The sequence below is a fragment of the Lynx canadensis genome, chromosome F2 (genome assembly GCF_007474595.2).
Source record: "Lynx canadensis isolate LIC74 chromosome F2, mLynCan4.pri.v2, whole genome shotgun sequence".
NCBI classification, from domain to species: domain Eukaryota; kingdom Metazoa; phylum Chordata; class Mammalia; order Carnivora; family Felidae; genus Lynx; species Lynx canadensis.
This window is the reverse complement of record NC_044320.2, coordinates 44,895,587-44,918,830: the sequence shown is the minus strand read 5'-3', so window position 1 is coordinate 44,918,830 and position 23,244 is coordinate 44,895,587. Positions and strand designations below refer to the sequence as shown.

General features: G+C 40.1%; 1 protein-coding gene across 1 annotated transcript in view; it reads left to right on the top strand.

The window, feature by feature from the left end:
• Window positions 1–4,846: 4,846 nt before the first annotated feature.
• Window positions 4,847–23,244, top strand: part of SLC26A7 (solute carrier family 26 member 7) — a 118,537-nt gene continuing 100,139 nt past the window's right edge. The window contains exon 1 of the mRNA XM_030304438.2: window positions 4,847–5,440. Coding sequence (XP_030160298.1) covers window positions 5,248–5,440 — 193 coding nt within the window. The 5' untranslated portion in view covers window positions 4,847–5,247. The remainder of the gene's footprint in view (window positions 5,441–23,244) is intronic.

Here is a 23,244-nt window from a genome sequence, read left to right as displayed (position 1 = left end):
GTTGCCTACAAAAAGCCTACTTTAAATATACAGAAATAGGTTAAAACTAAAAAGATGAAAAGCACATATGGCAAATAATTGAAGGAACTGAGGACATGTAGCTGAAAAATGAGAATACATAAGAGAAGCCCAATCACAATTTTCCAGTTTACATATATTTCCTTTAACATGGGGGTTAATGTTCCTAGAAATAGGACAGCTAAAGGAGCAGTGAAAGATTCACAATCATCAAGTCCTTAAGGGGGTGGATTTCTAGCACTGCACTAATTACCCCTTTTGGCATTTTCAAATCTTGTTAAGTCGTGATATGCCCCCAGCCATAGTATATTTCACTTACTGTATATCAGTTGTTGGTCAGAAATGAGAAAGGGCTTTTACTAATTCTTAATGAACTATTTTTACTGTTTCCTTCTTTCCTTTTCCTTCCTTCTTCCCTTCTTTCCTTTCTCTCATCCTTCCTTTATGTCTTTTTCAGCTCAGGCTGCTGTAACAAAATTACCATAGGCTGTGTGACTTAAATAACAAACATTTATTTCTCACAGTTCTGGAGTCTGGGAAGTCTAAGATTGGGGCACTCAAAGATTAAATGTCTGGTGAGGGCTCTCTCCCTGGCTTGTAGACAGCTGCCTTCTCATTGTATCTCACATGGCTGAGAGAAAGAACTATAGTCTCTTTTTCCTCCTTAAAAAGACCTAATCCTATGGGATCTCTATCCTCATGACATCATATAAAACTAATTCTTTCCCAAAGGTCTCACTTCCTAATACTATCCCATTTACTGTTAAGGGTTCAACATAAGAATATTGGAAGGACACAAGCATGTGGTCCATAGTAACTTCCTCCCTCCTTTTCTCCCTGTCTCTGTCTCTTTCTTTTTCTTCCCCGTGTATTTGAAAATGCCTTGGATCCTTGTAAAATATGCATTTGATACCCCCCCCCCCATGCATTTTTTTTAAGTTCCACCAGAGCTATCTCCTTTTGGCCGCTTTTATAAGTCAAAATAAGTCACAGAACACAAAATATTGGCAGAAGGAAAAAACATGGTAAAGAATACAGACTGGGAAGTGCTGTTTAATCCAAAGAAAGCAAAGTAAGGTACATTAGTAATCGACACTGAGAGCACAAGATTTTGTTCACACTACTATAATGGTTTGTGTGTCATGAGTAGAATATTAACTGTACTGCTCAGGACTGGAATTGACTTGTATGTGTGCATCCACATTTAAATTTTTTTTAATGTTTATTTTTGAGAGAGAAAGAGCATGAGTTGGGGGGGGGGGTTGCAGAGAGAGAGGGAGACACAGAATCTAAGGCAAGCTCCAGGTTCTGAGCTGTCAGCACAGAGCCAGATGCGGCGCTCGAACTCACAAACCATGAGATCATGACCTGAGCCAAAGTTGGACGCTTAACCGACTGAGCCATCCAGGCATCCCCAACCCCATTTAAATGTAACAGTATTTCTGAAATAAATAGCACCAAAAAAAAAAAAAGAAATCAGAACGCTTTTGGGATAGCACTAAATGAATTAGTCCTAAAGCTGACTGATTGTTAAGTGTTACAGGGATTAGGGCAAATACTAAAGAGTGAACATTTTCATGGGGCGCCTGGGTGGCTCAGTCGGTTAAGCGTCCGACTTCGGCTCAGGTCATGATCTCGCGGTCGGTCGGTGAGTTCGAGCCCCGCGTCGGGCTCTGGGCTGATGGCTCAGAGCCTGGAGCCTGTTTCCGATTCTGTGTCTCCCTCTCTCTCTGCCCCTCCCCTGTTCATGCTCTGTCTCTCTCTGTCCCCAAAATAAATAAACGTTGAAAAAAAAAAATTAAAAAAAAAATATCACAGTCTGGAAACCAGGCTGAGATAGACTAAATAATTCTGGGGTAATTTTCAAGAGTAGGGCCATTCATATGTTAATACTTTAGTGAGTGGATCCTATGTACGCTGAACTTTCTATTAGAGCCTAAGGAAAAAGGCAAAGCAAGTTATTTAAATAATCCTTACTCACAAGGAATTTACGATCTCATGAGCCAGATGGACTACAATAAAATCAAATAGATTTCAAAGAAGAAAACCAATAGCGGACAATGACTACAGCTGTAGACCCATAAGTAGCTTCGGGGTTACCGGGGTGTTGGATGTACATCATGAACAGAAGTATGGGGAAGCCAGGGAAGGTTTCATGGAAGAGATAGGTATTGAGTAAATGTTTAGATGAGGAAAAAGACCATAGAACAAGGAAAATTAGTATAGAGATCTACTCAAGAGTCAAAGTAATGTGCCGTAAACAGTGGCTCTACTTACCTGCTGGAACAGAGGGTCTGAGTAGGATGGGAAACCTTTTTTTCTCCGTGAGCATGCAATTCTCCCTTCTCTGGTAACCATAACATTCCTTGTGCAACCTGTTATTAACTTATCCCATTCTGCTTTGAGTGAGTTAGTTACATATTTTCTATTTCCTTCATTAAATGTTAACTCCCAGACAATAGAGACAATCTCCCCTCACCACCACCCTACTCCACTTTTATAGCACCTCACGCAGAATCTATCAAATTGTGGTTATTCAATAAATACCTACTGAATTGAATGGAGGTGATGAGAAGGTAGTCAGAGTCCGTGGATAGGGGAGTGGAGAAGGGTCACATGCTTGTGCTAATGAGTTTGATATTGGAGATCAGTGGAAGTTCAAACATGTCAAGGATGTGATCAAAATGATATTTTAGGAAGAAGAATTTTTCTGTCATTCCTCATAGGAGGTGGAAGATATGTTCATCTTTCTAATTGTCTCAGTGTTGCCTGGACATTTGGGAAAAGATGTCTCCTATAGATGATACATAGTACTGAACTTTAAGCTGATTTTAGTCATTGAATCTTTTGAATAAATATATTTAGTCTTCTTGAATTTTATGGGCTGGGTCTAACATACTCTGAGAATCTCATGGGTGTGAATAAATTTCTTCATAAGGGTTTTTGGTATTGTTGATTATAAATAGGAGTGACATCATGCTCTGGGGTGAGATTTTGGCATGTTTTAAATAATGTGCAAACACACAGAATTGGAAAAAAGTCTGGATATTGGAATTCCAGATTTACACTTCAACGAAGATTTGGGGGGGTAAGGTTTATTGTAATTTTTAAGTGTTTTTTGATTGAAAGACAATGGAACCATTTTGTCAAACTAATTTCTCCTCCTTCGTAGTCTTAGGATACTTTAGAACAATTGCTGGCACTAATATATATTTAGGTACTTCTATACAGATTCATCTAAAATTCTAAAAATCCATTCATGTGAATTCTTTGTTACTAACAAACATTTAACACATTTTTTTAAATGATTGAAATTACACAAATCATAGCTATTGCTTGGCGATTTCAGTCGAGCTTTCATTTTTTTTTCATTTTGTCAGTATAGATTTGAATTTATGATCTAGCTATGTTTTGAAAAAATATCTTTAGTGTTAGTTTTGATTGTAAAAGTAATACACAGGATAGATAGATAAATATAGATATATAGATATATGGTTTCTGAATTACTTTGTTTATATCCTGAATGTAGTCTATAAAACAAAACCCAAGATTGCTGTTTGTGAAGGAAAAGCAATGTAGCATCATTATTAAGAGTGGATTTGGTTATCTGGTTCTACTTCTCACACCAAAAGAATAGGGTTAAAGTACTACAACTCAGTCTGTGATATCTAAACTAAGGAAAAATTTGTAAATTTAACACGATGTAAACAATCAGAAAAATACAAAGCAAATTCTATTCTGTACATATGAATGAAGTATACATACATCCCTACATATTTAGGATTCGTTGGATTTATAAAGAAAGGTAGACATTTTTGCACAGATAGAAAGCAATGCGATCTTTGGAAAGCTGAGGGAACTAGTCTCCACCTTAATTAAAAAAACAATGGAAAAAGGTCCAGCAGAGGACCTTTTTTATTCAAAAGTTCAAGTACTTTTTTATTCTGAAGGCTTTCAGAAACCAGATTTCTACTCTCTGGACACATAGGTATTAAAAGGGCTGCAGTAAATTTATACCATGATATTCTTTCTCTTGGCCTCACAATTTTAGTTAATATATTGGCTTTTTGGTTTAATTCCAATGGCACAACTCATAAATGCAGTCTTTTTCTTCTGGGACAGGGGGAAACAATCATAAACTAAAAATCTTTGACAGCCTGTCTGTTCTATTATAAAATGTAACACCCTATCTAAAAAAGAGAAATCTCCCAAAGGTCATGTGAAAAGAGGGCAGCACCACACAAAAATCTGGGCATACTTCAAACAGTAGTTTGAACAATACATTATTCCTTCAGAAATTCCAGTTACTTAGCATGAGTGTGAGAATTATATGGTTTGGAGAAATCGAGAAAACTGAATGAACGATTTCAGAGACAGGGAAGAACTATTGCCACAAATATTTGTTCATAGTTCATAGTGATGCTTATTTTCTCAGCCCATGAGATGAAATTTCAGTTTGTTTATGAGACTGGCTATTCTATTCTCAGGCTGGGCAGTGGCCGTCTGAATGTTTCTGTATGAATGAAAAGCTCATCTTCCAGGGAATAAAAAGATAAGGACATTTAGCAACACCTTCTTATTTTTCTGAATTTTGTAGAACTGGTAGTCGTCTGATGTACTGAAAATATGCACGTCCTCAAAAAGTAAGGCTAGATTGTCTGAATATATTTTGCACTATAAACCCCTCTGGCAGTTTTATGTTTTTGCACAGCTTGTAGGAGAGAGACTGGACTGGCTGAACGCTTCCTGGTTTCATTAGCATAACCCAGCCCACCTCCAACACACGCCCACAACTACCTCATTAGCCATTGGGAATGGAGCCAAAAACATAAGACTACAGTGAATATAAGGGGAATTACTGGCGAAAGAGCTCTAGACCAGCTTAACACTGAACCCATTACTTTTCCAAGATCAGAAAAATATTAGACTAACAGGAACCATTTCCCCGTCTTACTCAGATAAGGAGTCAAGGTTTTAATCTATAGCTTTTAATCTAGACTAATTAGCTTCACCGTAATAAGACATACAGCCTGGCTGCGTATATTTAAGTACTTCTGTTAATCTCTTTCCCTTTCTCCCTCTTTTATTGATTTATTTTTCTGGATAGCTTTGACATTGTAAACCACGGACGAATTGGAGCCTGGCATTGAAAAGAGGTGTTCTGCAACGATTTTTTTTTTTTTTTTTCTTGTCTAAAGAAGTTTACTTCTACAAGAGAGAATCTGAAAAATGACAGGGGCAAAGAGGAAAAAGAAAAGCATGCTGTGGAGCAAGATGCATACCCCTCATTGTGAAGACTTTAAACAGTGGTGTAGAAGGCGGCTACCTATTCTGGAATGGGCACCACAATATAATCTGAGAGAAAACCTGGTTCCAGACACCATGTCTGGGATAATGTTGGCAGTTCAACAGGTGACACAAGGTAATGTCCTGCATTTGATTTTCCTGTTTTAAGCAGAATAGATGTCACTTCGCTTTCTTGGAAAAGTATTGTGACCCATGATCTATAATTTAGCTAGTGAAATGGACACTTAATTAATTGTGGGAAAATAAGCGCATTGACTATCTATATACAAAAGCTTTCCTAGTTGTCTTTTTTTTTTTTCTATTTTTTAAAGCTTTTAAACACTGAACCAATTTTTGAATGGTAATATTACATACTTGCAATGTTAAAATTCATACTATATAAGTGTAAAAGATCAGTAATTGTGGGAGAATGAATTTTTATAGCTTGACCTTACTGATACAGTTTGTTACTTTCACTGAGTCAAGCTATAAAATATCTCCTGGCTTGAACATATCGTTTGTAAACCTAATTAGCAGCACACAATTACCTGTTGTAACCTTGAGAGTCGCTATAAGCAAGGAACAGAGCTTTCTGTACATAAAGGAGGCTCTTTGCCAAAACCATTATTTGCAAAGAGAATCCTGTGTGTCCTTAGAGCTTGTATTTTACTGTGCATGTTGATTTAATTCTGTATCACATTACATACTGTATTTATTTCTCAATAAGAAATTTAAACTGGTGAGAAGTCTGAGTTTAACTTTCCCAAAGCAGATTCTAAGTGGTATTCTGGATTTTGATACATAGGTGTTTCTCTTGGTGAAAGCTTTAAGTTAAGTAGTGTGTACATGTGTGTGAACATGTGTGTGTGTGTGCATGCGTTTTCCTTAGAGATATATTTATTGCATTATTATTATTATTTTGCTAATTCAAGTAATAATTTCCTACCTGAAGCACGGAAGGGAACCAATTTCTCAACCTTGAAAATTTGGAACACTTTCCTTGGCATAGACTCTGTAGATTTATATTTCCTTGCAGTTTCACTACATCCCTAGCTTGAACTATTATTCATTCTGTTAAATTATAAGCACTCTTTTAATTGAATTATTCTGTAGCTGGAACAAACTGGTTTGTGTATTTGTGTTTTTAGTATGATTAGGACCATCTGCACTGGTGGCTTTACTTTAAGATCCATAAGACTATCATACTTTATGGGATTCCATTTCCCTGAATAGTCTAATATTACATTTTTTAATGACCATTTCGCCAATAGTGAAGCATGGTAATCTTTAATAAAACTGCAAAGTAAATAATAGGTTAGGGCATTTTGAGCCCTGTTTTTATTCAGTTTTAAATTCAAAATGTGACACTACTATGTACTTTGAATCTAAGCGATTGACTTCCAAGGGCTTTTTCACCAGATAGTTTTAGTATAAATGTACAAATTTATTTTGCTTTAATGTAATGTAAAGTGAAAGAGAAATCTATTTTTTAAATAATTTGTTTTGTCATCTCTATAGAATATCAAGTTAATAAGGAAATCTGGGGATATGATAAAGATGTCTGTGATACACCCTTAGCAAGAGTATTTATGTGTAAGTCTTTGGTAGTTAATTGTATGGCTTTCATTCAGATAGAGATTTTGAGGGATTTTGTTTTATGAGTCATATATTTCATTGGTTATAAAGAAACACATTGGCCAGCCCCTGACTGATGGGAAGCACAAAGCTTACTCAGCCCCGTGTCTTGGAAAGTTATGGATCTGGCTGTTGGTTCTCTTGGAAAGCTACCAGTGACTGGGCAAGGCTATGCCGCTAGAAAGAACTTGAAGGTTTTCGTTGATGTATGAAAAGACAAATTCTTCAAAAAGTACCTATTCTTTTGAAAACAATTCTCTTAAACTTTCTCATGCTTACCCACCATGGAGAGATAAAAAGTGAAATATAGGTTACCATTGTTATAAGGGGCACTGTGCTAAGCCCCTGTGTTCATTGTCCTCCCCTTTCCTAACAAAAGCCCAAGGGACAGCAGTCTCTTCTTCATTTTCCATATGAGAAAATGGAGGTTTAGAAAAGCAAGTAATTTTCCCTGGATCTCATACCTGATAAGTGGTAGAATGAGGGCTTGATTCCAAAGCCAACACTTTTAACATTTTATACTTTATGTTCTACACTGCCAAGATAACTAGACTTTTTCATAATACCAATGTTATTGGTAATAAAAGACATTCCTTTGGAAAGGTATGAATATTCCTCCCTTCAAATTACTTTTTCACTTAGGTTTCATCCCTGAAGGTTTTAGACTCAAAGGTGAGTGACGAAGAAAATAACTACAGTGGAATGTACAGTAAGAATGGCATTTAGATGTCATTAGCTTCTATTTATGTGAATATAGGCACTCATTACCAGCTCCATTTCTTTAGGAAAATTGGAAGAAAGGGGTAATTTTTGCTTTTGCCTCATAACACAATAGAAACAAATACCTGTTTTCCCTCTGCTGATCTTGGAAGCAGCTTTTCAGTTACTCAGCATAGTTGAATTATGTGAAACTGTTGAATCAAACATTTTTTAACCTATAAATATGGAAAGTTATATGGTTCAATCCAGTAGTTTTTCATTCTTCTCTCTCTAGAAATGTCTTTAAAATTGAGAAGGATAATGGAAACTAACATTTGAATGTATTCTATATGTCAGATATTTTAAATTATGTATTTTAAATCGCTTTACTAAAGATTTCCCAATTGTTAAATATCGATGATTATCAGTCACTATCGTATTTGACTCACGTATAGCATTTTACATAGTGAGTATACTCCTTCTAAGACTTTCTTCTCTTGGTTTTGAGACATTGCTCTTTCATTTTTCTCCTACCACATCTCTGGCCTTCTCTTCTTGCGAGCCTCTGCAGCTTTTGCCTCTTCCTCAATCCACCCAAGCATCAGTGTCCAGGAGACTCAAACCCTGGCCTTCTTCTCCAAGAAGGCCTTAGGCTTTTTAATCTGCATAAGAGGTTTTAACTACCGTCAGCCTGCTAATGAAACTTTCTCCTAAACCCAAGATCCACATATCCAATTGTACAAACCTAGACTTTTCTAAAAGCACTTCAACTGCAGCATTTAGTCTTCTAAAACAAACCGAATAGCACCACCTTCCTAACTAGAATTATAATAATTAAAAATAATAACAGTAATTTTCAAGCACACATGTAAACGGTGTGGTAAGAACATTTGACATTGTATACAAAACTGAGACTCAGAGAGAATAAGTCACTTGCTTGAAGTCACACAGCAAATGAGTGGAAGAGTTAGGATCGGAACTCAAAGAGTCTGGCTCTAGGAGTGTCTCATCTTACACCAGACTGCTTCTCATGGGGGGGGGGGGTCTCAAAAGTCATTCCCAACTCTTCACTCTCTTTTGCCACTTAGCTTGTTAGCACACAGTCAGCCCCTAGGTTCTGTTACTTCCAGTCGCTGAGTGTCTTTCCAACCAAGTAGTCTTCTGCAGGCCTCCTGCTGCGGCCCTAGTTCACTGCGCCCTGGAAATCATTTTGTGGCCCTTCCTTCTCTGTCTCCTCCTGTAGGCCATGTTGCATACTGCAGCCAGAATGTGAACATCTGAACACATGTGTTCTCTGTCCAAAAATCTTCAGTCCTCTCTTTCCTCTCGGATAAAAGGCCAATTCTTCAGAATAATTTATTAGATCATTAACAATCTGGGGCCCTTGATACCAAGGTCTACTCAAAGAGGCGTCTCCTCTGAAAATCCCTCCCAATCTCCCGGGAAGATGCATATTTTCTTCCCTCCTACTCCCTCTGTACTTTTTACCTATCTGCACGATAGGCCTTAGCAGAATGAGTTATAATATTTCGATACAACTCTTTCCACACTGGTCTGTAAGCTCTGGAAACAAAGGTAATGTTTCAATCTTTACATTTTTACCAACTTGCGTGTTGCCTGTTGCATAGAAGTATGTTTTTAATAAATATTTGCTGGAAGTATTAAAAACAATTTAGCTCCTGCAACCTCTGATTATTCCATAGTAGCATAGTGCCACTTGAGGAAGGAAATTAAATTTACATTTTTAGGTTTTCAAAAGAAATGCAACAGAGATATGAAGAGTAAGGAATACATTAAAAATATGAGTGAGTAATGTCTTCCAATTCCTTTTACTTTCCTGAAGTTACAAACTTGCAGCCCTCCAGACAAATCTGGTAAAAGATATATTTCCTTTCTTCCAAAACAATGTTAATTTTTTCTCCAGCCAACATCAACAAATATGAACAGTTCCTATATAAATCCAGATGCTTGACCTCTCTTGAAAAGGGCGAATACACGGCCATACGGGGCCCATATTCCCATTTGGCAAAGATCTGCTGGGCCTTCCTAGAGGCCACCCCCTTTAGACAGGGCATGCACTTTGCATTTTGCCAGTTTCTTCATCACTCACCCATTGCCACCCTTCCTGCTAGTATTCCTGTTACTTGCCCAGCCTGTGTCTGAATTTGTTTCGCCTGCCAAGACGAAACAAATTCAGACGTATGTTTTGTCAATGGTTTTGTCAATGGTTTTGTCAATTTGCCTAATATGCCCCTAACTCATCCCTAAATAAAACCTTTACCGAGAGATTACATAAGATTAGGTTCTTAACTTAGATCCACAGAAAGTTTTTTTTTTTTTTTTTGAGAGCGAGAGGGCGCAAGTGAGTTGGGGGGGGCAGAGAGAGAGGGGGAGGGAGGGAAGTGGGGCTCATCCGAAGTAGGGTTTGAGTTCAACGGAAGTGGGGCTCGGATTCACAGAACCTTTAGGTCTGTGAACCTGGGTTTATGTATTCCAATAGACTTCATTTCTTTATAATCCTTTGCATTTTCTGTTAATTATTTTTTTATTTTTTTAATGTTTATTTACTTTTGAGAGAGACAGAGACAGAGCACGAGTGGGGGAGGGGCAGAGAGAGCCGGAGTCACAGAATCCGAAAGCAGGCTTCAGACTCAGCTGTCTGCACAGAGCCCGACACCGGGCTTGAACTCACAAGCGGTGAGATCATGACTTGAGGTGAAGTCAGCCACTCAACTGACTGAGCCACCCAGGCACCCCTCTGTTCATTGCTTAAAAAAAAAAAAAATTCTGCGAAGGAGTTCATAGGTGTTGCCAGACTGCTAAAGAGGATTACACCTCCCCAAAGTAAATAAATAAAAGTATGGATGTCCTCATTTCAAAGGAAGAGAAACCTTAGATCACTCTTTCAGCATATTCAAATATTTCTTTGAAACAATGTGCATTTTTAAAAATCTTTAATAAATCTGGAAGCCCTCATCACCACCAGCAGGTACAAGGCATTATAGTCGCATCTACCACAATAACCTGTAACTGACATTTTGGGGGACCTCACTACAGAATGTGTTTTGAAGATGAGCAAACATCCTAGAGAATGTCATTAACTTAAAACATATCGCAAACATGGTGGGCAAGCTGAGCAGTACAAGACTGTACTCCCTAGAGTATCTAGTCCACATTCTAGCCTGAACAAGCACTTGGGGGAAATAGTTTCTTTGTTTCCAACCTGAAAACTCAAGCACTGAGACAGGGAGGAGACCTAAATGCACGACTTGCCATGTAAGAAGCTAATCCACTGAGAAGGAATATGAGAATGTTTTGCCTTGCATTCCAAGGGATCACCTAGAAATTTTGTTCCCAAACCATGAAAATTTTATGCTGCCATAGCGTTGCCTGATGTTCAAACCACAGTGTTCTGGGCCGCAGACAAAAGATGGATATTCCTTATAATTATGCAGAATGTGTGGCATTGCTGGCACCGAAACACATGTGTGGAAGCCGAGCCTCGTTGCACTCCTGAGGGCAGCTTAGTGACATGTGGAACAGTAAGTGGAAACTCCTGAAGCGTCCTGCATTGGGAAGATGAAAGGCTTGTCTGGGAATTTTCCCCTGCGTGGTCTCAGCTTTGAGGATACAGAATCCTAGCATTAGTGATATATCTCTAACCTAACCCCCTTAATCACTAGTTCTCCCTGCTAGTAACTTTTCTCTCCTCCAGAACAAGGGGCAGCAAAGTATTGCCAAGCAAGTCTCAAGTATACTTGTCCTGACCCTTATAAAAATACGCCCACCGGTTAGTAACACTTTGCTGACTTTTCTCTTCCATTTCAATCTATGCCCTGACCTCGCCTCACAGTATAACTTCAGGCTTCATTTGACACTCCTGGTTTTCTTTTTCTTCTTCTTAAATGTAAAGTGATGATGATCTGTATATTAAAGGGTCATTTACATACTTCTGCCTTTAGAGGAATGCTCTTTATAGTGTTTAGAGTTGTTCCCATGGCAGAATCATGACCTTTCCTTTTAGGGTGTGGAGAATTTAGCAAGGTTTGCAACAAAATAGATTGGCAGTGAGTGTGAAGATAAAGTGTGTGGCCTATTTGGAGTAGACTTCTGTTTTTGCCAGCTAGGATCCATCCTTGCTCCCGTTAATGACTATATCTTGGATTATTTTTGAAGAAACAACCTCTCTTCCATTTTTAGTATATGTGGTTTAGTATATGTGTATATAAGGTTGTAATTTTGGCTCTAGTGATGGAGTCTAGGCTCATCAATGGGTTAAGTCCCCCTCAACCAGGATTCTTAAACCTGTAGATCTATTGGCGGGGGGGTGCCTGGGTGGCTTAGTCTGTTAAGTGTCTGACTTTGGCTCAGGTCAAGATCTCATAGTTCGTGGGTTTGAGCCCCACATCGGGCTCTGTGCTGACAGTTCAGAGCCTGGAGCCTGCTTCGGATCCTGTGTCTCCTTCTCTCTCTCTCTGCCCCTCTCCCACTCACCTCTGTCTCTCTCTCTCTCTCTCAAAAATAAACATAAAAAAAACAACCCTGCAGATCCATTGGAACCACGTTAGGACTTAAAAGAATACTGGTACCTGGGTGCCATTGTCAGGCAATTGTCAAATTTCCTGGGAGTGGTTTCCAGACATTGAGACATTATGTTTTTTCCTTTTATAAGTTGTCCCAGATTCTGTTGTGTAACGGTGTTGAGAACTGGGTGCAGACGAAGTGATTGGTCCGGGGAGAGCTTGTGGCTCAAGTCTTGGTCGTTGGTACAATCCCCTACATCAGGCCAGGGACTGGTTCATGGATGAGATCTGCCACGTAGGCACAAGGGCACGGATTTACTATGCCACAAATCAGTCACTTTTTGTTTTAAAATGGTAACGGTAATACAGATGACCTGATTGGTCCATCAGTCTGGATCCCAGGGCATCCTGGGATTGTAGTGGGGGCAGCTGGCAGTGAGGATGATGTGCCTTTGTAGCTTCCCAGGACCTCTGCAGCCTGAAAATGAAGCCAACCCAGCAAAGAGCATAGCAGAGAGAAACAGTCTGGAAGACACCTAGCATACCCTCAACTTTTTACTTGCATGTGCAAATTGCTTAATTAGTGGGGGTGCCTGGGTGGCTCAGTCAGTTAAGCATCTGGCTTTGGCTCAGGTCATGATCTCGTGGTTTATGGGTTTGAGCCCCACATCCGGCTCTGGGCTGACAGCTCAGAGCCTGGAGCCTGCTTCCGATTCTTTGTCTCCCTCTCTCTCTGCCCCTCCCCCAGTCGCGTTCTTTTTCTCGCTCTCTTTCTCTTTCTCTCACACAAAAATAAACATTAAAAAAATTAAGGTGTTTAATTAGGTTTAAGTTGAGTTGAACTACACATTTGAGAATTGTTACAATTTAAATATTGCACATTTTTTTTCTTATTCTACAGAACCTGGCAAGATAGATATCATTGTACTTTATGTTTTTCTGAGAAGGGGGGGTTTGAGGCTCAGAACACTAGATCACTTGCCCCCAGTTCTAGCGCTGCTTAAGAGGGGCTCAGGCCTGATTCTGCCAGGCTCCATCCCTCATCCCTCACTGCCTTCTGTTCCCCTGTTAGTTCAAGTATAACAGATAGAGGACCGAACGTGGGCAAAAGAATGCCCGGGCCTCCCTTCAGCCCCTCAGGTGCCCCTACCCATGATAACACCTTGCTTGATAAAATAAAACCCAGAGATTCTGGTTGAGAGTGGAAGAGGGCTCTGCCACGGGGAAGAAATACCCGGACCAGGGCTCCTCCTCTCTTCCTTCAGAGCTTCTTGCTGCCCTCTGTTAGACTTGCTTCAGATGAGAGAGGGAGAGGACACGTGCTGTAACGCTGGCCTGAGCATCAACGAACAATGGCTTTCACCATGTGGTGGAAGGAACACACGGATAAGCTGTTTGGATGAGACTTTACTAAAGGCTAAGGGACAATAAAAGGGAAAGAGGGAGTGTCATGGGTTTGTAACCAGGCTTAGTCGTCTTCACTTGGTTTATTCCCCTTCATCTCAGCTCTGCTGTCCTCCATCACAGTAGGTGCTGTCTCTAACCCTCACCACCCCTGCCCAGAGCACCACGGTGGACATTTGTCCTTTGCCATTCTGAGTCTAAGAGAAGGCCTACCTAGAGCTCTTCTAACTTTTCTGACCTTGGAGATGTCTGCCCACCAGGCATGACTCTACTCCCTCCGTAGCCATGAGCTCAGCGGCATAGGTCTGTCTCAGCTTAACACCATTTGTATAAATAAAAAACACAAAAGCGTGTTTCTCTAGTCTTTGTTCTTGATCAGCTTTTCCCCGTACATTTTGTTTTTCAGGAGCTAATCCATTTCCATGGCTTCAATTGCCACTTTTCTGCTGGTGAATTGTAAAAATGTATTTCTAGCCCAAGTTTCTCTTTTTAGTTCTAGCTCTAAATATCCGGCTGCATATTGAACACCATCTTAATGTCTCCCAGGGACATATTTACAACTGGACACGTCATTTTCCCTCTCAAAATCAGTCCTTATCCTCTGTTCTGCATCATGCTGAAAGTCACCCCCATCTACCCAATTGTCTATGCAGGAGTCTGGGGATGATCCTAATTGCCTTTTCCCCTTCACGACTGTTATTCAATTAAGGAGGTTCTCTAAATTCTTTCTTCTGAATGTCTCTCAAATATACCTCATGCCCACTGTCCTTGTGACAACTTCCTCAGTGTTAATAGATATTGTAACATTTGCGGAATGTTTAAAGTAATGCCATAAAGGGTACTAAACTAAAGGTGTATTATATGAATCGATCTTCAGAATAACCTAAGAGTTTGAGACCATTATTATCTATATTTTGCAGATGAAGGAAAGAGAATTAGTTTGCTTGTAGTGCCAAGTAATACAGTTTCTATAAAGCAGAGGGAGCATCTAAATGCTTGTCTTTCTGATCCTGAGCCCATGCTCTGATCTTCATTAAAAGCCACCATCATTCCTTCCACGCCAGTTAGACTGTCTTCTTGTTTATGGTTTTGTGTCCCTGTGATCTATTTCAAACTGCCACAAAATTCTTTCTGAGTTAGATAGTGGAGATCTTTGTCTTAAGTTGCTTCAGCCGCACCTTTGCTGATGGCTTTTGGACCTTTCTTGGTGTTTCACTCTATACAGCGTCCTTGCTTTACACCATCTTGTTGGTCTCTCTCCCTTCCCCTCCCTCCCTCAGCCCTTCCCTCGTGGCTCCCTGGAACCAAAACCACAGGTGTGTTTTTTATTGACATGTATAATGTTGGGAACCGTCAGTTAAATAACAGAAGACTTTGTTTTAACACTGAGTGCGTGTTCCCCCTGTATTGAATCTAATCATCTAATAACAAAGGGCTCATATTCCTGAACGGAAGCTCCTAGGCTGAAGCTGATTGGTGCTTGCACCCTTTCTGTGGGCATGGACTTTCCAACTTATCATATTCCCCAACGTTCGCTATCCTTTTATATCAGCACCACTTCGTTCTTGTTATTCATCCTTTTCCAATCCAGAGCAGGACATTCTCAGATTCAGCTCAAGGACAGCTTGATTGTCCAAATTCATGACAGCATGCCGAAGCAGTATATATTTAATATAAAAGCAGACACAATTTAGAATGTAGTCAGGTATATAAAGAGTCAACTTTTCTCTCATTAGACAGGATTAGACTTCTGAAGATGTTTATCAAAGTCCTTCAATATCTGGAACTTACTTTTGCAGCCACATCTCTTCTTTTTCACCCTGTGTTCCCTAATTTACCTACTTAACTCGCAATTGCATTTGTTTTTATATTTGATTTCCCCCCTCAGTTAGGACTCTTTATAGTCTAGGGTGACCAACCGTCCTGGTTTCAGCAATGAAAGTCCTGAGTCCTAGGAAACCCTTTCAGCTCCTATCAAAGTATTTGGCACATAGTAGGTAGGTACTCAAATGTTTGTTGACAGTGAAAAATCATAATTGAGATGATAGGGCAGAATTTTCCTGTGTCCACTCTCCTTTTGGTGGCTACTCTCCCCGTGGAAACTTTCAGTCTCTTACAGTTTCTGATATTTAAGCTCGTAGGTCCGTTGATCCTGAAGCTTCTTGGTCCTGGTAATTCTTTATTTTCACGTTTGTGAGATACCACCTGTATAAGCAGCCCTGGGATAACAGAACGATGTAATTTGCCTTAACCCCTCTAGTGATTAGAAGAACCAATGATCTTTGATTAACGATCTTTGTCTATGAACCTAGAGAATGTGTGTCTATAGGAATTTTGTTTGCATATAGTTGTGGTTCTTGAACATATGTAAATTGACTCTGGGAGACCCATTTGTAATATCGCTGAGCCCTGAGCCCACTGATGCTGTGAACCAGACAGCTGATTATACTGTGGTTTGCTAATAACAATTCTAAGACCACCACAAACCAGTTACCGGAGGGAAGTAACTTTCATCATTACCCACACAGTTTGGGTTTGATTTCTTATGTGTAGTTCTTGGAAGTGCCTAGTGCCACCTAATTATTTTGTTTTCAAGAATACTAATCTGTCTTCCTAGGGTGCTTTATTCATTTCTATTAAAAAACATACTTGAAAGACTACGCAGTATTTTGCTATGTTCTTGGAAAGAGACAGAGAAGTATAAGACAACACTCCAGCCCACAAGGGCCTTATTATTTTTTCCTTCCTCAGAAATTCGTACAAAGTATATGAGAATATGATCTTGTTATTCAGCCTTGAAGATCTCAATCTGGTGTGGCTATGTAAGGGTGGGAACATTTTCTTAATGAAAGTTTGTAGAGTATTGGTTTCAGCCACTTTCTGCTGTGAGTAGGTTGCATAATCTAGGCAGCTGCCAAAGAATTCTGTATTTTTATTTAGGAACATGAAAAGTAGTACCAGCCCATCTATATAACAAAACATGAAATGAAGAGTTGGTGGTAAAAACTGGGCCAATAAAGAGACCAAAGTGGCAGTCTTGACAAGCTGGCAAGACTGGATTAGTACAGACATATGGCATTATAGGAGTTGGCGCTTTAAGAAATCAAGTCCTGCTAATCACTCTTTCTCTGGAGACGATCGCAAGGAAACTATATACACAGGTAACATTTGGGGAAGGGCAATCAGTGACCCGTGTTATTAGCTGCGTTAGTGTTGAGTGTTTAAAGAATAGCTCTCGCTAAGCTGGATTGTATCAAAAACAACTTGAACCTGAGATCAAAGAGGTCTTCTCTCTTGTAAAGCTAAGGTTTGGATGTGCTTGTGAAAAGAGTGAGAGAGAGGTATGCCAGAACTTACCTTGAGGCAAGCCCTGGGCTTTCTGTCATATTAGGAGCATGGATGAAGAAATAGTGAAAGAAAAAAAATGTACATGTGTGAACATACCTTTACCCATTAAGCAATGTGGCCTCAGGTTAAGAGTACACTTATTACACTGAGCACTGAGTAATGTATGGAATTGTTGAATCACTGTATTTTACACCTGAAACTAACACTCTTTGTTAATTATACTGGAGTATAATTTGCATAATTAAATACTGGAGTATAATTTGTTAATTAAAAACAAAAGGAACGAGGCCTCATAAGAATGTTCAACTCTGGCCTCTCCAATTAGCAGCCCTCCTTTTGGGTGGGGGAGGTGGAGGGTGGTAGGGGGAAAGGGTCTGGGAACTTCTGCTCTACCCTTTGAACTGAGGTTGTATCTGTAGCCTGGGAGAGGTTGGATAGACTCAGGACATTTGAGAAGGTAGGATTGAGGTCAGGCTCAAGAAGCTTAGTTAAGACATACAGATTCGCCCTGGTAGGTGTAAAGTTTAGTACCTGGATGTCAACCAGTGGGAGCAAGACATAAAAGGTCAACCTGGGAAATAAAGTGTCAGAGCTAGGATAAATACAGGAGCAACTCAGGATTAGAACCTGGGTCCAAGATTCTGGGTAGAAAGGGTCTGAGTTACAGTCTAGGAAGCCAGCAGAATGGAGAGATCTCAGAGTCTTTTCTAATTTTCTTTTTTCAAAAAAAAAATTTTAATGTTTATTTATTTTTGAGAGAGAGAGAGACAGAGAGAGAGAGAGAGAGAGAGAGAGAGAGAGAGAGAGAGTGCATGAGTGGAGGAGGGACAGAGAGAGAGGAGACACAGACACTGAAGCAGGCTCCAGACTCTGAGCTGTCAGCACAGAGCCTGGCGCAGGGCTTGAACTCCTAAATGAGGAGATCATGACCTGAGATAAAGTCGGACGCTCAACCGACTGAGCCACCCAGGCGCCCCTCTGATTTTCTACCCAGTATATGAGCAGACTTCAAATTTTGGTGGGTGCACTTGAGCCCATGGGAGGCAGTGAGAAAAGGCACTTGGCTGGCAAAGACAAGTAAGGGAAGAAGCATGAGCCAGCATTTAATGTAAAGTGGGAAGAAAGTTCTTGTCTCTGCTGCTTCCTGGCCTCGTGTGTTGTCTAGAGGGGTGTTATGGAAACTTGGTCCTCAAAAAAAAAAAAAAATAAATAAATAAAGACAAAAGAAAACAACACTGAAAGATGCCAAGGGGCAATTCCTGTTCAGATTTACTCAGCTAGAGTGTTGAAGGGGAAGGAACATCAGGACCTGTGAGAAGTCTTAAATCTCCCAGTCATATTCTGCCCAGAGTGGTCAGTACCTGCTAAAAAACTGGCCTTCAGTACCCTTGGGTTGGTACTGGCCTCTGCAGTGAACTGTTTAATAACCTTGTTTCCTGACCTGTTTACAGTCTTCTTGACTACTTGACCTTGTTTGTGCCTTCATCCCTCTGATAACCAGTGTCTTTCTTTGTCTTTGATTCTTTGTTTCTCTCCTCATACCCTTTGTTTCTCTGGGTAAATGTATCATTTCATTTCAAGGACCCTTTCGGTGTTTATCAGATCCCCAGTGAAAAAGATCCCAGTATTTTGCTCAACACATAATAGTTTCCTTATAAATGGAAATATTTCTTATTATGTTCCTTAACAATAGATCTCACAGTCTAATTCAAACCTAGACACAAAAGCACTTATACTAATTTTGGTAGTAGTACAAATAAAGAATATACAAGTGTGGTAACAGCATTGATAACGTGATCAACTCTCACTGCAGTGGGATTGAGGTTTGTAGTTAGGGAAAGTTTCAAGAAGAAATTACACTTTAACTGGATCTTGAAGGCTAGATGAGAGTTTCTCAGGTAATCTATAGATGAAGGGTGCTATGGATAAAAGAAAAACATGCAATGATAAGAATAAAAGAACACAGTTTGTTTAAATACTCATCAGTAATTTAATTTGGTGGGAGTTGTAGCTGGAGAGGGTAGCAGGGCCCAGATCACAAAAAGCTTGAATAACATGGACAAAGTGTTTGGGCTTATTTTCCAAGGTGATGGAGGGCCTTGGTGGATCTTGAGGTATGCCAGGGTGTGACAGAGGTTTGTGTTCTTGAATAATCACTCTGGCAACAGCTTATATTACATGCTTGACAAGGCAAGAAACTAGTTAGGAAAGACTCGTTAGGAGAAATTCTATTCAGGAAAGGAAGCACTGTGGTCTGAACGGACCAAGGCAGAAGTTGTGGCGGGAAAATAGAGAGAAGGGACAGAGTTGTCCAGTGTTAAAGTGGAGTAGGTACAGTTTGCTCCGTGTGCTCTGTGATGGGAGGGTGAAAAAGAGAACATTGTTGATAATTTCTAGATTCTTGAATTGGAAGACTAATGAAGGTGATGCCCTTTTCTGAAATAGGGCATAAATAAATAAGGAATGCCAGTATGTGATTTTGTTTTGTGTTTAATGCGTGTTGTTTTGTCCTTATGGAGGGATTGGTGGTGGGAGGGACCAAAACAAACAATTTCCATCTTGGATTTGTTATGTGAGTGCCTATAGAATCTCTGGTTGGTGTCCATTTGGGTCTGGGGTTTAGGAGAGATATCACTAACGTGCATATATTTGAAACAATTGGTTCTTCTCCATGTCATTGTGAGGGGTCATGATGTATCTCATCAAGAAAATCACAAGGTGTACAAAAATGTTTTAGGCGTTGTAGAAAGTGGGTAAAAAAAAATCAGTTTCGTATATATGAGGTGGTTATAGTCAATGGGATTGGATGGGGATAATTCATTAGTTTGTAGAACAAAAAGAGGAACCAGAATGGAAGCAACTTTGCGGAATCTGACATTTAAGTGGCTGAGAAGCTAGCAAAGGGGAATGAGAAGATGTGGTCCCTTAGCATCATGGTGCTCTGGGAGCCAGTGGGTAAGAGTTCTAAGTGTGGTTGACGTGATAAAATGTATGTATGAAACATAGAGTTCCCAGGACATGAAGAATAAACCAAAAATGTGAAACTTTATGAGAGCCCTGGAAAATATTTTTAGTAATAAACTCAGGTATACCACAACAAAGTGCTTTGCAACTCTTCAGGAATGCGGGCAACTTGCTGATCAAAAAAAAATGCTATCTATCCTCAACTTCTACTTCAATTAATTCTTGCCTTCCGGTAAAACTTTTTGTGATTTTGGCTCCCATATTTCTCTATCTTCTCTGAACTTTGACCACACTGATCATTGTATAAACTGCACATATAATTGTTCAATTGTTTCAGGCAAGGGCTTTATAATTCATATCTCATGTCCCTTTACATGTCTAATGGAATTGACGGTGGATTTGGGTACACAGTAAAAGTACTTACAAGTACTTATAGAGTAACTGTCAGAAAGACCTCAGTTTTGAATTTCAGCTACATCACTTGGGCAACTTCTTTCGCTGCTCTAAGATGAAGTCTTCCTAGGTGTAGAATAGGAATAATAACACCTAGTAGATAGACTTACTTTGGGGGTTAAATGAGAGAAAATCAAGTGCTCAGGACAGAATCTAGCACAAAAGAGGTGTTCAATAAATGCTGTTATTTCAATGCTATAATTGCTATTTTCTATTTCCCATGAGAATGTAAACTCCAGAAAGGTGGGGTTTTTTATCTGGGTTGTTCATTGATGTATCTCAGGTGGCTGGCACATAGTAGGTGTCTCATTGTAGGCAGATGCTTTTCTACATCTCATTTTAGCTCTGCTACTTGAGGGTAAAAGGAAGGTAAGAAGATGGAAAATATCAGTTTTGCCTGAAATCTCCCAGAACAATTAAGCTAGAGGAATTCTAGGCATCTTACAAAATGTTAAAGGTGCCCTCCCAAATTTGCCAAGAGGGTGCTTCAAATCTTACTTCTAGATGTTACTGGTGTCAGTTGCTAGACAGATATCATTTAACATCTGCAGGTACTCTGTGCATGGGTGTGCTAAGATTCTCTCTCTCCCACTTACCTTTCCTCCCCACCCCCCCCCCCACCTGGTTAGAAGACAGAAATAGAAGTGAAAACAGACAAATCCAAAAGGGAATGGGAAGAGATGCCAAATAGCTGAGTTGTCATTTTAGGCTCATTGTATCATTCTCTTTGGGTCTCAATGCCTGTGAGCCAGCACGTCTGTGCAAAACTGGGTAGAAGAACATTTCAATGAGTATTTGTATCCTATGGGTTCATGATCACTCTGCTTTCGCTTGTTGTGTATAAACTGGGGGTATTTCTGGAAGACGGCACTGTGCAGACAGCAGACAGGAGGATCATCATTATTGCTTTGGTACGATTTATGTGGCCAAGCCGCCTGCGTCTCTGAGGCTGCAGTATGTGAGAAGGGAGTGCCAGCCTGGACCGCGGCTGTCGGCGCTGGTCTGCACAGACAAGGGCTCCTCAGTTTTGTCTGGAGTCGGAGATTAGCGACGGGTGCCTTTCCTCTGCTCAGCATTTCCTCATTTTCACGTGGGCCCTACTGTTTGCTCTTAACACACTTAGCCACTTGAAACTGGTGAGCTAATGAATCCTTTCCGGAAGTAGCTGGATGATCTTTAAGTAGTGAATTAACCCTCTCAGAGCAGGGTGGCTGCGCCTAATCCATTTTTGAAGTGACTGAGGCCATCACAACCTGAAAAGTGTTGCAATCTTACGTGCATGGTCTGATGTTTACTTACATAATTATGTCACTAAAGCTAAGGGATTACTTTTTTTTTTTTACTCTGAAAATTACAATTTTGAATACAAGTTAGGTAACAACTCTTGTATTACAAATATTAAAAGATGGGGGCACCCGGGTGGCTCAGTTGGTTGAGCGTCCGGCTTCGGCTCAGGTCATGATCTCACGGTTTGTGAGTTCGAGCCCCATGTCAGGCTCTGTGCTGACAGCCTGGAGCCTGTTTCGGATTCTGTGTCTCCCTCTCTCTCTGCTCCTCCCCTGCTCCTGCTCTCTTTCTCTCTCTCTCAAAAATAAATAAACATAAAAAAAAATGTTTTAAAATATTAAAAGATGGAAGTGACCTGGAGAAAGTCCTTCAGATTGACCTGCTTCAAGACCAAGAAACCAGGGATCTACTGTTTCAGTCTCCTTCTCTTCCTAATTAGTGGGTCTCACACTCCAAAGTAAATACAGTAAGAAGAAACAAAGAAAAGACATGTGTCATGTATATTTGAGTTTATACTTGCACACTTGCCTCTGGTTCCTGGGATCCCTGATCGCCACATGAAATCAGGCCCTTTCTTTATCATCTCTCCTCTCCCTTCCCTTCCTCTAGTCCAGCCGTGTGTCTCCTCCTCCCTGGCTGGTACTTCCAGTGATAGATAGCTTTGCGGCCAGCCTTTACAGGGCATCCTTAGGAACTCCGCTTCCGTAGGGAATAAAATCCACCCTTTCAAAATGTTTGCAAGGTACTCTCTCAGCCTGTTTGCCTTTTTCTTTTTTTATGGTTTTATTTTATTTTGTTTTTTTTTTTCTTACTGTTTATTTATTTTGAGAGAGAGCGTGGGGGAGGGGCAGAGAGAGAATCCCAAACAGGCTCCACACTGTCAGCGCAGAGGCTGACCCGGGGCTTGATCGTCTTGACCCTGAGATCATGACCAGAGCTGAGATCAAGAGTCAGATGCTTAACCGACTGAGCCACTGAGGGACCCCAAACTGTTTGCCTTTCTTAAAAGCCGGCTCCCTCACTCAAGGGCATTATCCCCCAGACGCCCCTCTCCAGTGAAGGCTAATCATGCTCCCATTACCCTTGGTAATTTCACATACAAAGCACATTATACTTGTATTTACATGCTTAATAGCCACCCTGTTCAATACTGCATCTCCATTTGCTTGTGCCTCTTCCAAGGTCAGGAATTTTTGTAAAAATACATATGGTCATGTATTTTTGTAAAAATTCCACAGTGAGATATTTTACCAGAAGTTGATTAAGAATACTGCCTCTTCCCTACTCAGCTTCCCTTGGGTCATGCCTCTTATGTCTGGTGGCATTGGAGTGGCTGCAGATATTTTTGGGATCCGGCTAAAAGGAAGTTGCCACAAACGGCTGGCACTGACAGAGATCAAATAAAACTCATCGGACAGCAGTGTAACAAGGGCATTTTCAAGAAACTGGTTAATTAGTGTTGGCAATTCTCAAATAATATTTAAGTTTCTGCATGAGAAAACTTGAAATGCCCTGAAATCTTACAGCTATCAAGAACCTCAAAAGAGTCTTTAGTTTGAATTACACGTAATATTAGTAACTAGTCATAAAGCTAAAATAAAAATTTCTAATCTACCAGTAATAAAAA